Raw genomic sequence first — 12,500 nt, 5'->3', positions numbered from 1 at the left:
TTCTTTGTGCCCGGGTCAAATTAACACCTTAAAAGTGTTAATTAGACTAAATAATCTTTTCAGATTCTTTCCACTAAAGACTCACCATTATCGTGCATGCTTATTGTATTTTTTTGAATGATGTTATGTCTTTTTCACTTTTATCTTACAAATTACAGTTCATTTAGCAACCTGCAAGAGAGACACATAAACATATGCATGTACTCAGCATCTGGGCGATTGGTTGGTCTGTGTGTTTGCATTAATGTTAACTGAGAGACGCAATAAAAGTGCATCATTTTAGAGACATTTTTTGAAAATGGATATATCGTGTTTTGGAAAATAGCTCCTCCAATGCCTTTTTCATCAGGATTTTCAACGTACATTTGCTGGCTATCAGTGGCCCTCAGGCGATTTCCAAAAGTAACTTCATATTAGCTCCTGATCTTGTTATTAGGTTAGGTTGGGTAGTATCACACACACAGGCACGCACATACACGACACACACACACGTTCAGTGTGACAAATACTTCACAAAAGCTACTGTCTCGCCCCCCTTCTCTCCCTGAAACACACACACGCGCGTGCGTGCACACACTCACACACACACACACACACATATACACACACACATACACACATTCTGTCTGAGAAATTATGAGAGATTGGCTTGGCACACACACATTCACGGACGCACACACACACACACACACACACACACACACACACACACACACACACACACACACACACACACACACACACACACACACACACACACACACACACACACACACACACACACACACTCACAGACACACACAGAGTTCCACACTCACTTACGCAGCCTGACCTTCTGTTCTTGCTGGTGTCCCAGAGCTATTAAAGTCTGATGGTACATAGTGTAGTGTGGTGTAGTGTAGTGTGGAGCGCAGTGTTGCCAAATGTGTCTGATCGAATCCCGCCAAAAAGGTTCTTGCAGAACGCCAAAATGCACTACATTCCGCCCAATATAAACCAATTGCATTGATTTCTATGGGCACAAAACTGCCGGGAAAAAACACCAAATGGCCAATTTTTTTCCGTTCTTAGCCGCAGACGGCCATCCCAAGTAGCCTAGTTGGGTGGGTAACCGCCCAATCTGGCAACCCTGGTGGAGCACTGACTGGCTGTCCTCTCACTGTTCGGCTCATGGGGCTTGCAGTGCTCTGCTCTGCCCAGCCACACAGACTGACAGGTGTAATAGCTTTCCAGACTGCCCCTCAACACACACGTGCACGCTCGAATGCGCACACAAGCTCACGAACGCATGCACCCACACATGCACGCATACACAAGCTCCACACACGCGCGCACGCGTACATGCACGCACGCACATGTACACGCACGCCCACAAACACACACACACACACACACACACACACACACACACACACACGTCTACATAGTACACACACTCTCAGATACTCACAGACATTGAAGCCCTCCCTTCACACACACATACACACAATCTCTCTCATTCAATCTCTGCATCTCTCAAACATACACACACACACAAAATCTCTCTCATTTGCTCACTCTTTCTCTCTCTTTCTTTCTCTCACACACACACACACACACACACACACATACACACACACACACACACACACACACACACACACACACACACACACACACACACACACACACACACACACACACACACACACACACACACACACACACACACCGATTGTCAAGTCAATAGAGTCCAATGTGTAGACACGCGCTGATATTGACAACTGACGAGATAAATAGCACGAGCGAATGAGCATGTACCAATTAACCACCCTTCATCTCCCATCCCTCAAAACACACACACACACACACACACACACACACACACACACACACACACACACACACACACACACACACACACACACACACACACACACACACACACACACACACACACACAGAGACACACACAGAAACTCTCTCTCTCTCTCTCTCTCTCTCTCTCTCACACACACACACACACACATTCAAACACGCACGCACGCGCGCACACACACACACGCACACACACACACACACACACTCCCTTTCACATAATTACAATGCAGTGCCTACTGTGTGAGTTTGGTCCCCACCCCCTCATCTCATCTCATCTGATCGTTCTCTTCTCATGCAGAGGATTTTGATAGGGGGCAATGATGTCAATGCGTGACACACACACACACACACACACGCACACGCACACGCTCACACGCACACGCACACACGCACACACACACACACACACACACACACACACACACACACACACACACACACACACACACACACACACACACACACACACACACACACACACGTCCCCCCCAACACCTTCCCCCCTTTGTGAAAATCACGTCCCGTCAGCTGCCAGTTTTTCATATTTTGCTCAAGCAAATAGCAAGCGCATATGCATGCAGGCAGGCCCGTGGCTGCGGGGCGTGTGTAATAAAAATGTCATAACTTCAGCGCGAGTGAGCGTGACATTCAATCGCTTTCCTTTCACTGATAAATCAGATGGCCACGAACATCAGCAACTGGAACAGACAGAAAGAAAAGAAGACAGCGAGAGACGTACTGGACATGCATACTAGTTAGAGAGAGAAAGAGAGAGAGAGAGAGGGAGAGAGAGAGAGAGAGATGGCGAGAGAGGGAGAGAGAGAAAGTGAGAGAGAAGTAACGAAAGGAGAAAATAGAGAGAGAATGACATGAAAAGAGAAAGAGAGAGAGAGGAGATAAATAATATTAAATAATAATAAAAAGGTGTTCAGGTCTGACAAATCTGAATCTGAAAAAAGTTGTTACCTTCCCACGCACGTTTCTATTAGACAGGAGGTGTTCCCGGGTCTTATTGACCCGTATCATTTTTATACATCAATATATTCTAAGCTCTTTGATGTACTACTGATCACATTTGAGAAGACAAGGCAGAGGGTGAATTATGTGGAAAAAGGAGTGCAGATATTGGTCTGTCCTTCAGTTATGTATCAGTGTCGCACTCCTGTGCGAGAAGAGCACAAGTGGCTCAATCCGAGAGCTTGGATTGAGTTTACTCACTTTCTTCACTGTCTCATTATCTTTCTCTCTCCGTATCTCTCACCCTCAAAACATATATGAACAGAAATTAAAAGTTGTTTTCATCAAATTCGTCATAGTAAAGAAAAAAAATCCAGTTAAAACGGATGGGCTTGCAAGGTATTCCTTTTAATACAAACCAAAGCACACAATCCCAGAACAACAACAACCATGAAATGGTGTAGTTGAACAGTAGGTACAGTAGGATGAGGCAAAGAGAACTGTGAAATGGAAGAGAAAATATTATTATTTTAAAAGCGCAAGGGGAAAAAAATGGGAAAAATCTTCCTTACAAGAAAAAGAGTTCCCTGAGAAACTGCAACCTCCACATAACCTCTACGAAAAGAACAGCTCTTATGTTGCTCTTGTAATGCACTTGTGTTTGGCACCGTGTCAAATGCTATTTCACAGCAAGCAGCATGAACAAAAAAAGAAGCAACGGAAATAAAAGATGGTAAATATGTTCTATTTTTTGGGGGGGGTGGGGGGGTGGGTGGATGGATTGCAAGGCTTCAAGCATCTGTCAAGGGCCCCTAAGAGGGTGAGGACAGTGCACATCTACTTTCTGTGTAAAATGCAGTGTCATTCAACACTTAGAGAGTCGATTTAACATCTTTTACAGTATATTTGGTCCCCAGAGAACTGTCTACGTGTTTAATTAACACTTCTGGGGTTTTTTTTGCATGGTACATTCAAAGGTCAAACACTTTCTCCCACTCCAGTTATCTGATGAGTGGGGTTTCTCTACATCACTCCTGCAGGGTTCCCTGAAGAATTTTCTACAAGGAAAAAGAAGAAGAAATCTGTCAAGGCTCCTCCTTAGTGGGAGAAAACAGAATCTACTCTATATTTGAGTTCAAAGGTTAAACTCTTTATATATTTTTTTCCTCTTTCCAGTTACCTGGGGAATGGTATCGGCTACAGGGTTTCCTTATCGTTCCTGCAGGGGCCTGCTGTGACCTTATTGATCGTGTGACCCCAGCATGTGGAGAACGGCACGTGGTGAACGGCGGAGGCGGGGCCGTAACCAGACATTTTCAAATACCGTGGTCAGCATACTGCACAGCATACTGCACATTTAGAATGCTTCGAACAGTTCAGTCAAACTGAAAAAAACGTTTTTTTTTTCATTAATCACTGCCTTGAGGATAAATGGGGGTGGCATATATAGACTGAATTTATCATTAATAATTTTAATAATAATAATAATAATAATTTTATTTATAAAGCACATTTTCATACATGGAATGCAGCTCAAAGTGCTCTAACAATAAAAGTGGTAAAAGTTAAAAACAATAATAGAATAGAGCACAATAGCACAGAGGCAATACGGTAAAAAGTAATTAAAAAGTCAAAATCAGAGTAGTTAAAATAGATAGGCCCTATCTAAAGACCAGTATAGAAAAAGAACAAAAATTATACACACATTGAATAAAAGCAATAATAAAATAAGGCACAGTGAATTGGAGGGGGGGGGAGGGGAAAGATGGCAGCTAACAGAAGGCAAGTGAGAAAAGATGTGTTTTGAGCCGTTTCTTGAAAGTGTCCACAGAGGGGGCTGTTCTAATATGAAGGGGGAGGGAGTTCCACTTTTTGGGAGCATACAACTCAAATGCGGCTTCGCCAATCTTCTTTGGTGGGAAGGGTGGGATTTTGAGAAGTTTGGAATCGATTGACCTGAGGGGGCGGGTAGGGGTATAAAAAGACAACATGTCAGAGATGTATGGAGGGGCGAGACCATTTAGGGCCTTGAATACTGTTAAAAGAACTTTAAAATCGATTCTGTAGGGTATAGGCAGCCAATGTAAGGCTGCCAGGACAGGTGTAATGTGCTCTCTCTTCCTGGTCTTCGTGAGCAGTCGTGCTGCACTATTCTGGATGTGTTGCAGCTTCTCAAGTACTTTTTTCGGGAGACCGGTGAAGAGTGCATTACAGTAATCGACACGGCTAGTAACAAAAGCGTGCACAAGTTTTTCAGCATCTTGTTTGGAGACGCAATCGCACACCTTGGAAATGTTTCTAATATGGAAATAGGCAGACTTGATGATTTTCTTTATGTGGGGACAGAAGCTCAGGTCAGGGTCAAAGATCACGCCAAGGCTGGTAACAGTGTCTTTGGTATGCTTTTTTAACTCACCAAGGTGGTGGTGGAGTGCTCTGCGTTTATCCGGGGGCCCAATTAAGAGGACCTCTGTTTTTTCTTCATTTAGCTTTAGGAAATTACTGTTCATCCACTTAGTAATGGCAGATAGACAGGAGGACACGGCAGAGATAGTGGTGGAGTGGTTGGGTTCTATTGCGATATATAGCTGGGTGTCATCAGCGTAGCTGTGGAAGTCGATGTTATGTTCTCTGATGACACTGCCTAGGGGCAGCATGTATAGGGAGAAGAGGAGGGGACCCAAACAGCTTCCTTGGGCAACTCCAAAGGGCATATCGTACTTGCTAGATACATGGTCCCCGATGCTGACAAAGAATGTCCTGCCTGTGACATAAGATTTGAACCAATTTAAGACTAGGCCAGACAGTCCTACCCAGGATTCAAGGCGATTTAACAGTACATTGTGGTCTATTGTGTCAAATGCGGCACTGAGGTCAAGAAGAATCAGGGCTGAGACTTTGCTTGCTGCAGTGTTGCGTCTGAGGTCACTTGTTATTTTGATCAGGGCAGTTTCAGTACTGTGGTTGGCTCTGAACCCCGATTGGAATTTTTCTAGGATGTCATTGTCAGACAGAAATGAGTTTAATTGTTTGAAAACAGCTTTTTCTAGGATTTTGCTCAGGAATGGTAGGTTGGAAATAGGTCTGTAATTATTGAGAATACTTTGGTCCAGGTTTGTTTTTTTCAATAGCGGCTTGACTACAGCTGTTTTGAACGAGTTGGGGAAAATGCCACTGAGAAGGGAACTGTTTATAATTTCTAGTAGAAATGGTGAGAGACAGCCTAAAATGTTTTTCAGCAAAAAAGTGGGAATGGGGTCGAGGCTGCAGGTTGACTGCTTGCTTTCCTTGATTAATTTGTAGAGGTCGTCCTCTGAGATTGGGTTAAAAGATGGGAAGCTGGGTGGTTTTCGAGAAGGGTCTGGTAAGATGTCGTGGGAGATAGGGGTTCCTATCCCTTCTCGAATGTCGACAATCTTTTTAATAAAAAATGTAGCGAATTCCTCACATTTTTCAGGTGACGCTGTGGCAAGGAGATTATTTGTTGGCGCAGGGTTTAGGAGGTGATCAATGGTGGAAAATAACACTCTGGCATTATTTTTATTGTCTGTTATAATTTGTGAGAAGTACGCTTTTCTTTCTAGGCGCACAGCATTATTATAGGTGGATATCTTTTCTCTGAGGGACAGTCTGTGAACTTCAAGTTTCGTTTTTCTCCAGAGTCTTTCTGTCGCTCGGCATTTCCTCTTCAGAGCCCTAAGTGAATCGTTTATCCATGGTGAAATCTTCGCTCTGGTCCTCATTTTCGATTTCATTGGTGCCACTTCATCTAGAAAAGTTCTTAAAAGTGCGTTAAAACTATCAACCATTTCGTTGGGTGTGTGGTGGCCATTTAAAAGGTCAGTGGACTGGATACGCTCACTGATTTTACGCTCAGTGAGCGTGCTGAGGTGGCGTTTGCGTATAATGCAGTTGTTAGTGGTGGCTGTTGTAATATTGAAATCAAATAGCACACAGTAGTGGTCCGAAAATCCAAAGTCCGTGACAGAGATATTCGAAACGCTCAACGGGTGTGAGATCAATAGATCAAGCGTATTTCCTCTGAGGTGGGTTGGGTCGGGCACGTTCTGAACTAATCCGAAATCATCTAGTGTAGATAAAAACTCCTTGGCGAATGCGTCATCTAATTTGTTAACGTGAACGTTAAAATCTCCAGAAATTATGGCTCGGTCATAGTTTGTGGCTACCTCGGAAAGGAGGGTGGAAAAATCAGAGAGGAAGGACTGAGAGGGTTTGGGTGGGCGGTATAGTGCAATAAGAATTAGTTTATTTTCAGTGTTATTGACTTTCAACGCCGTGTACTCAAAGGAAGGGAAGGAACCGAGATTAATCTCACCGCATGTGAATTTTTCATCAAAGATAATGGCCACGCCACCCCCTTTTTTATTTTGTCTTGTTGCGTGGATGAATTTATAGTTGGGAGGGCAAGTCTCAATGAGGGTCGCTGAACCGTTCTCATTCAGCCATGTTTCGGTAAGGAACATGAAATTAATATTTTTCTCTGATACCAGCTGATTGACGGCAAAACTTTTGTTGGTCAGGGAGCGTACATTCAGTAGGGCGGCTTTTGCGGTCAGGGTGCTTGTAGAGGGCGGGGGGGTCATGCGTATGGGGCCTCGAAGGTTTTGCAGGTTGCGTGGTTGGATGTGGACTCTAGGGATAGTAGGGGGCCTGTGACTACTAACTCTGGAATTGGGTAATAGGTGGGTGAGAGGGGAGGCTTGGGAATGGTGAGATTACAGTGGGCAGGTCAGCTCGGTGTGGGGGGTTGTCTAGTCAGCGTGAAACTGGGGGGATCTGTGATAGGCGAGTTGTCAGATTCGTAATCAATTTCATATCTCCCGCTCTGTTGGGATGTAAACCGTCAGCTTTGAGGAGGTGGGGGTTTCCCCAGAAGCTGTCGAAATGGTTTACATATTCTCTGGAAGTCGCAGTGCAAAAGTTCTGTAGCCATTTATGTAGACTCAATAACCTACTGAAGCGCTCACAACCGCGCCTCTGTGTGGGAATTGGGCCGGAGAGTATACAAGATTTTCCCATGTTTTCAACAACAGAGAGGAAGTTTTTAAAGTCCTGTTGTAGTTTTGTTGATTGTTTATCCATGACGTCACAGGCTCCTGCATGTATGATTACCGTGTGAATGGAGGGGTGTTGCGCAATCAAGCGTGGGATTTGTTTGATACAGTCCTGGACCTTTCTACCTGATGTACTGTAGGTGATTGCACCGGGTAGTGCAACAAATCTCATTATAGAGTCTCCGATGCATAGAATCTTCGGAACCCAGATGTCTGAGCTACTATTGCGCGCAGGTGGACACCGTGGACTAGCTGGCTGGCTATCACCACTGATGGGAGCAGGTAGCGGCTTGTTGATAGCTGGAGGGCTAGCATGGGAGACCGCTGCAGGCAGGCTTCTTTGGGGCCGCAGGGCCGACTGCAGGTTGGTTGGAGCTGTGCCGTCGAAGCCAGTGGTGGTGGCCGTGACTGTTGCGGTTCTGAGAGATCCCGGTTTCCCCCCTGCAGTGGTGCGAGGAGCCACTGAGGGCGCGGGCCTGGGTGTTGAGGTGGCGATAGGAGCAGCAGCAGAACGTGGAGGCTTGGGATCTTCGGGCTTCTCCGGGGGCCGTAGTTCCATGGTCGGGAGAGGCGATGGGGAGACAGCTGCAGCATCGGGTGACGACGACGGTCTCGTGGCCATGGATGTCGGGTGCCTCTCATCACCTGATGGGGCATCGATGATCTCAGCAGTCATTGATTTCTCAGCAGGTTCCTCATCGGAGGGGGAAGTCGTTTTTTGGAGCCGAGAGCGTTTGCTCCGCGGGCTGCTGGAACCAGGGAGGCCTGGGGGAGATGTGAGACGAACAGGACTGGAAGAGCAGCAGGAGGGACGCTTTCTTGATTGTCTCGGCTCTTCGCGGTAATCCGCACCGAAGTTCTGGGTCTCATCGTCTCTTAGATGTGAAAGTGGACCGAATCGGTTCTGTAGGCCAAGTGGCGCGGAAACACGGCTCCCTCCCGGATGGCTCCAGTGACCGGTGGCAGTGGCGTTGGGTGATGTGGATCTTTCTCTCTCTGGTGGCCGGAGAGTCTCTGGTTCTTGGAGCTGGGGGAGTAGGGCGTTCAGCTCCGATTGGCGACGAAGCAAGTCGTTTACCAGAGTTTCGATGCCACGTATTTCGGATTTTAAGTTTTCGATGGATGTGGACGAGTCTTCAGAGATGGTGAGTTTTTTAAACACCTTTTCAGTCCTTTTCTTTCCGCTTGTTGACGATAAAACATTTGGAGAATCCGCTTGGCTCTCCGCCGCGCACTCACTGCGTTTGACAGGTTGGCCGGACATGACGCTAGCCGGTTCTGCAGCTATTTCCTACAAACCTACTCCATTTATTGGCATCTGCCAAGTATTGTGTGTTCAAAAATTAACCGGACAATACTACTGGGAGATTGAGAGGAGTAACGAGAAAGAGGTTGATATTGGTGTAGCATACAAAGACATCTACAACATGTATCCGTCAGCTCGTCTTGGACAAAATGATTTATCATGGAGTTTATCCTGTAAGTCTGAAGGATGCTCTTTTTACCACCAGGGTAACAAGACTCACATCATTGGTCTAATTCCAGGAAATAGAATTGGCGTGTTTCTTGATCACAAAGAAGGAACTTTGTCCTTCTACGATGTCTCTGATATGATTACCTAACTCCACAAAGTGTGAACGAAATTCACTGAGCCACTGTATGCTGCATTCTGGTTAGAGCGAGTTTATCATTGTTGATTTTCATATAGATTTTCATCATATATAAATTTTACATTGCTGAAAAAAATTACAGAGGACATGACCTCTGTGTCCTCAATGGTAGTTACAGCCATGGGTGGAGGATTTGTGCCCCACTCTGACAAAACACCTGGCTCAGCAGCTGCTCTGTGGCGAAAAATGATCCATGGTGTTCCATCCCTTCCATCCCTCCCTTCCTCTCTCTCTTTCTCTATTTCCTACCTCTCTCACTTTCCTATGTTCCATCCCTCCCTGCCTCCCTCTCTCTTCATCCCTCCTCCTCCCTCCCTCCATCCCTTTCTCTCTTTCCTCCCTCCCCTGCTGGAACAGGCGCATCTCATCCCTCTCTCCCTCCCTCACTCTCTCTCTTTCTCTATGTCCTACCTCTCTCACTATCCTATGTTCCATGTCTCTCTCTCTCTCCTTCCATATCTCCCTCACTCTCTTCCCTTCTGGAAAAGATGAAAAACGGAGCCATCATCTCCACACCAATGAACAAGACAAGACAAACCATACAATAGCCCACCCCCTCATCACAAATTTCTGTGTATGTGTGTGTGTGTGTGTGTGTCTCTCTCTCTCTCTCTCTCTCTCTCTCTCTCTCTCTCTCTCTCTGTTGTGCGTGTGTGTGCGCGCTCACGTGCGTTCGCATGCTCATATGTATGCATGCATGTGCCTCTGCCTTTGTGAGATTTCAGCCAAGTGATGAAGACAAACTTGATTAACTCTTGATGCTGAAACTTGGCAGCTTGGAGAAAACTTGGCAGCCCTCCCTCTCCTTATCCCTTAACGTCTCTCCCTCTCTCTGTCACATTCTCACTCCATCTTTTTCTCTCTTCCTTCTTTCTCTTGTTAGGTCTTTAGCACTCTATCATTCTATCTCAGAATCCTGTTGCAACACATTCTCTCTTCCCTTCATCTTTTCCTATATCTTTTGCACACTCTCTCTTTCATTCTCTCACTCTCTCTCTCTCTCTTCCGCCTTTCTCTTGCTTGGTTCTTTTGTTTCGTGCCTCTATATCTTAATGCGCTCTCTCTCTCACTCTCTCTGTCTCTCTCACTCTCTCTCTCTCAGTTTTTTATCCCATCCCTCTATTTGTGCTCCCTCGTTCTTTCCCTCTAGCTTTCACTGCCTCTTTCTCTGCATCTCTATCTCTGTATCTCTCTCTCTCTCTCTCCCTCTCTCTCTCTCTCTCCTCTTTTCTCATGTCAGGTCTTTATCTCATCCCTCTATCTGATAGCACTCTCTCATCATTCCTCTATCCTCATCACTGCCTTCCAGTCATTACTTTTATAGATATTACTTTCCCCCCTAATGGAGCTATGATTCTGTAACTAATGGTCAAAGTGTCAGTGAGGTTGTGCATCATTTTAAATGAGACGAGTGTGTGTGTGTGTGTGTGTGTGTGTGTGTGTGTGTGTGTGTGTGTGTGTGTGTGTGTGTGTGTGTGTGTGTGTGTGTGTGTGTGTGTGTGGGTGTGTGCATTCGTGTGTTTGTGTGTGTGTGTGTGTGTGTGTGTGTGCATTTGTGTGTGTGTGTGTGTGTGTGTATGTGCATGCGCGCACACGTGTGTGTTTGTGTGTGTGTTTGCACGCACGCACACAAATCTGTGTGTGTGTGTGTATGTGCGCGTGCATGCTTGTGTGTGTGTGTGTGTGTGTGTGTGTGTGTGTGTGTGTGTGTGTGTGTGTGTGTGTGTGTGTGTGTGTGTGTGTGTGTGTGTGTGTGTGTGTGTGACGCACACGTATCAATGTTTGTGTGCGTGCGCGTGTGTATGTGTATGTGCATCTGCGCACGCATGTGTGTATTACTGACTCAATGAGGCTATTATTGCCATGTTATTAAAAATAAGTGTCTGCATCGTTGAATGACTCTCGGTGAACAAACACTCCTATTATACGGGTATTCATTTAGATAAATTGCACTAAGCCCTATGCAGCGATGATGGGTGCCTTCAGACCACTGTGATGCTCATGGAATGCCAATTAATCAGAGACACGGATACAAAGTCAAATAGAACAATCATGAGTCATACACAAGTGGGTTGGTGGGTGGGGGGTGTAGGGTGCAGGGTGTGTGTGCATGTGCGTGTGCGTGCGTGTGTGCATGTGGCATGTGTGTGTATGTGTTTGGCACATCAGCTCAAAAACAGTCTTTGCACACACACATAGGCTGCATCTGTCATTCTCCTTGCAGATGCAGTTTATTTAAATTACCTTGCTTCAAAGTAGGCTACCATTATCCGCCACTGCATGCAAAGTTTGTAGCAACAACTTCTTATGGTATACTTTGGGGATAACATGCCATGAATATATGAATATATATCCAGAACATCATGTAGGCTACACAGAAAGAAGTGTTAATTTGACTAAACATCTTGTAGAGTGTATTTGGTGCCAGAGCACTCCCAAAGTGTTGCATTAACATTACATTACGTTATTGTGCACACTGGGTTAAATGGACTGCATTTATGGACTGCTTTTATATAGTGCCTTTCCACTCCTTCGAGCACTCAAAGCGCTTTACATTGCCTCACATTCACCCATTCACACACCGGTGGCCGTGGCTGCCACGCAGGGTACCACCCTGCCACAAAGAGCAACCTGGGGTTAAGTATCTTGCTCAAGGACAAAACGATGGAGTCAGGTCGAGCGGGGCTTGAACCTGCAACCTTTGGGTTGGCGAAAGGCTCCTCTACCTCCTGAGCTAGAGAAAAGGGAGAGAAATAATCGTTAGGGACAGCCCTAGAATTATTAATTCGGAATTAAAAACGCCATCTAAACGTAGCCAGTATACAAGATAAATTAAGCAGAGGTGAGGTTAATAATAAATATTAACATTGTGGTAATCCGAATAAACGAGAAAAAACATAAAAGAGAAACATGCTTTGTTTCCACAGTCTTTGGTTGG

General features: G+C 45.5%; 1 protein-coding gene across 1 annotated transcript; it reads right to left on the bottom strand.

Annotated features, from left to right (window-relative positions):
- Positions 1–4,295: 4,295 nt before the first annotated feature.
- Positions 4,296–9,156, bottom strand: LOC134435997 (uncharacterized). Its single transcript, XM_063185027.1, has 2 exons — positions 8,160–9,156; positions 4,296–6,130 (listed from the first exon to the last, which is right to left on the bottom strand). Exons 1-2 carry the CDS (start codon positions 9,154–9,156, stop codon positions 4,590–4,592), a joined length of 2,538 nt encoding a protein of 845 aa, XP_063041097.1. The 3' UTR covers positions 4,296–4,589.
- Positions 9,157–12,500: the final 3,344 nt, after the last annotated feature.

The sequence above is a fragment of the Engraulis encrasicolus genome, chromosome 20 (assembly GCF_034702125.1).
Source record: "Engraulis encrasicolus isolate BLACKSEA-1 chromosome 20, IST_EnEncr_1.0, whole genome shotgun sequence".
In the NCBI taxonomy this organism is placed as follows: Eukaryota; Metazoa; Chordata; class Actinopteri; order Clupeiformes; family Engraulidae; genus Engraulis; species Engraulis encrasicolus.
The sequence above is the reverse complement of the archived record's forward strand: the minus strand, read 5'-3'. Positions and strand labels throughout refer to the sequence as shown.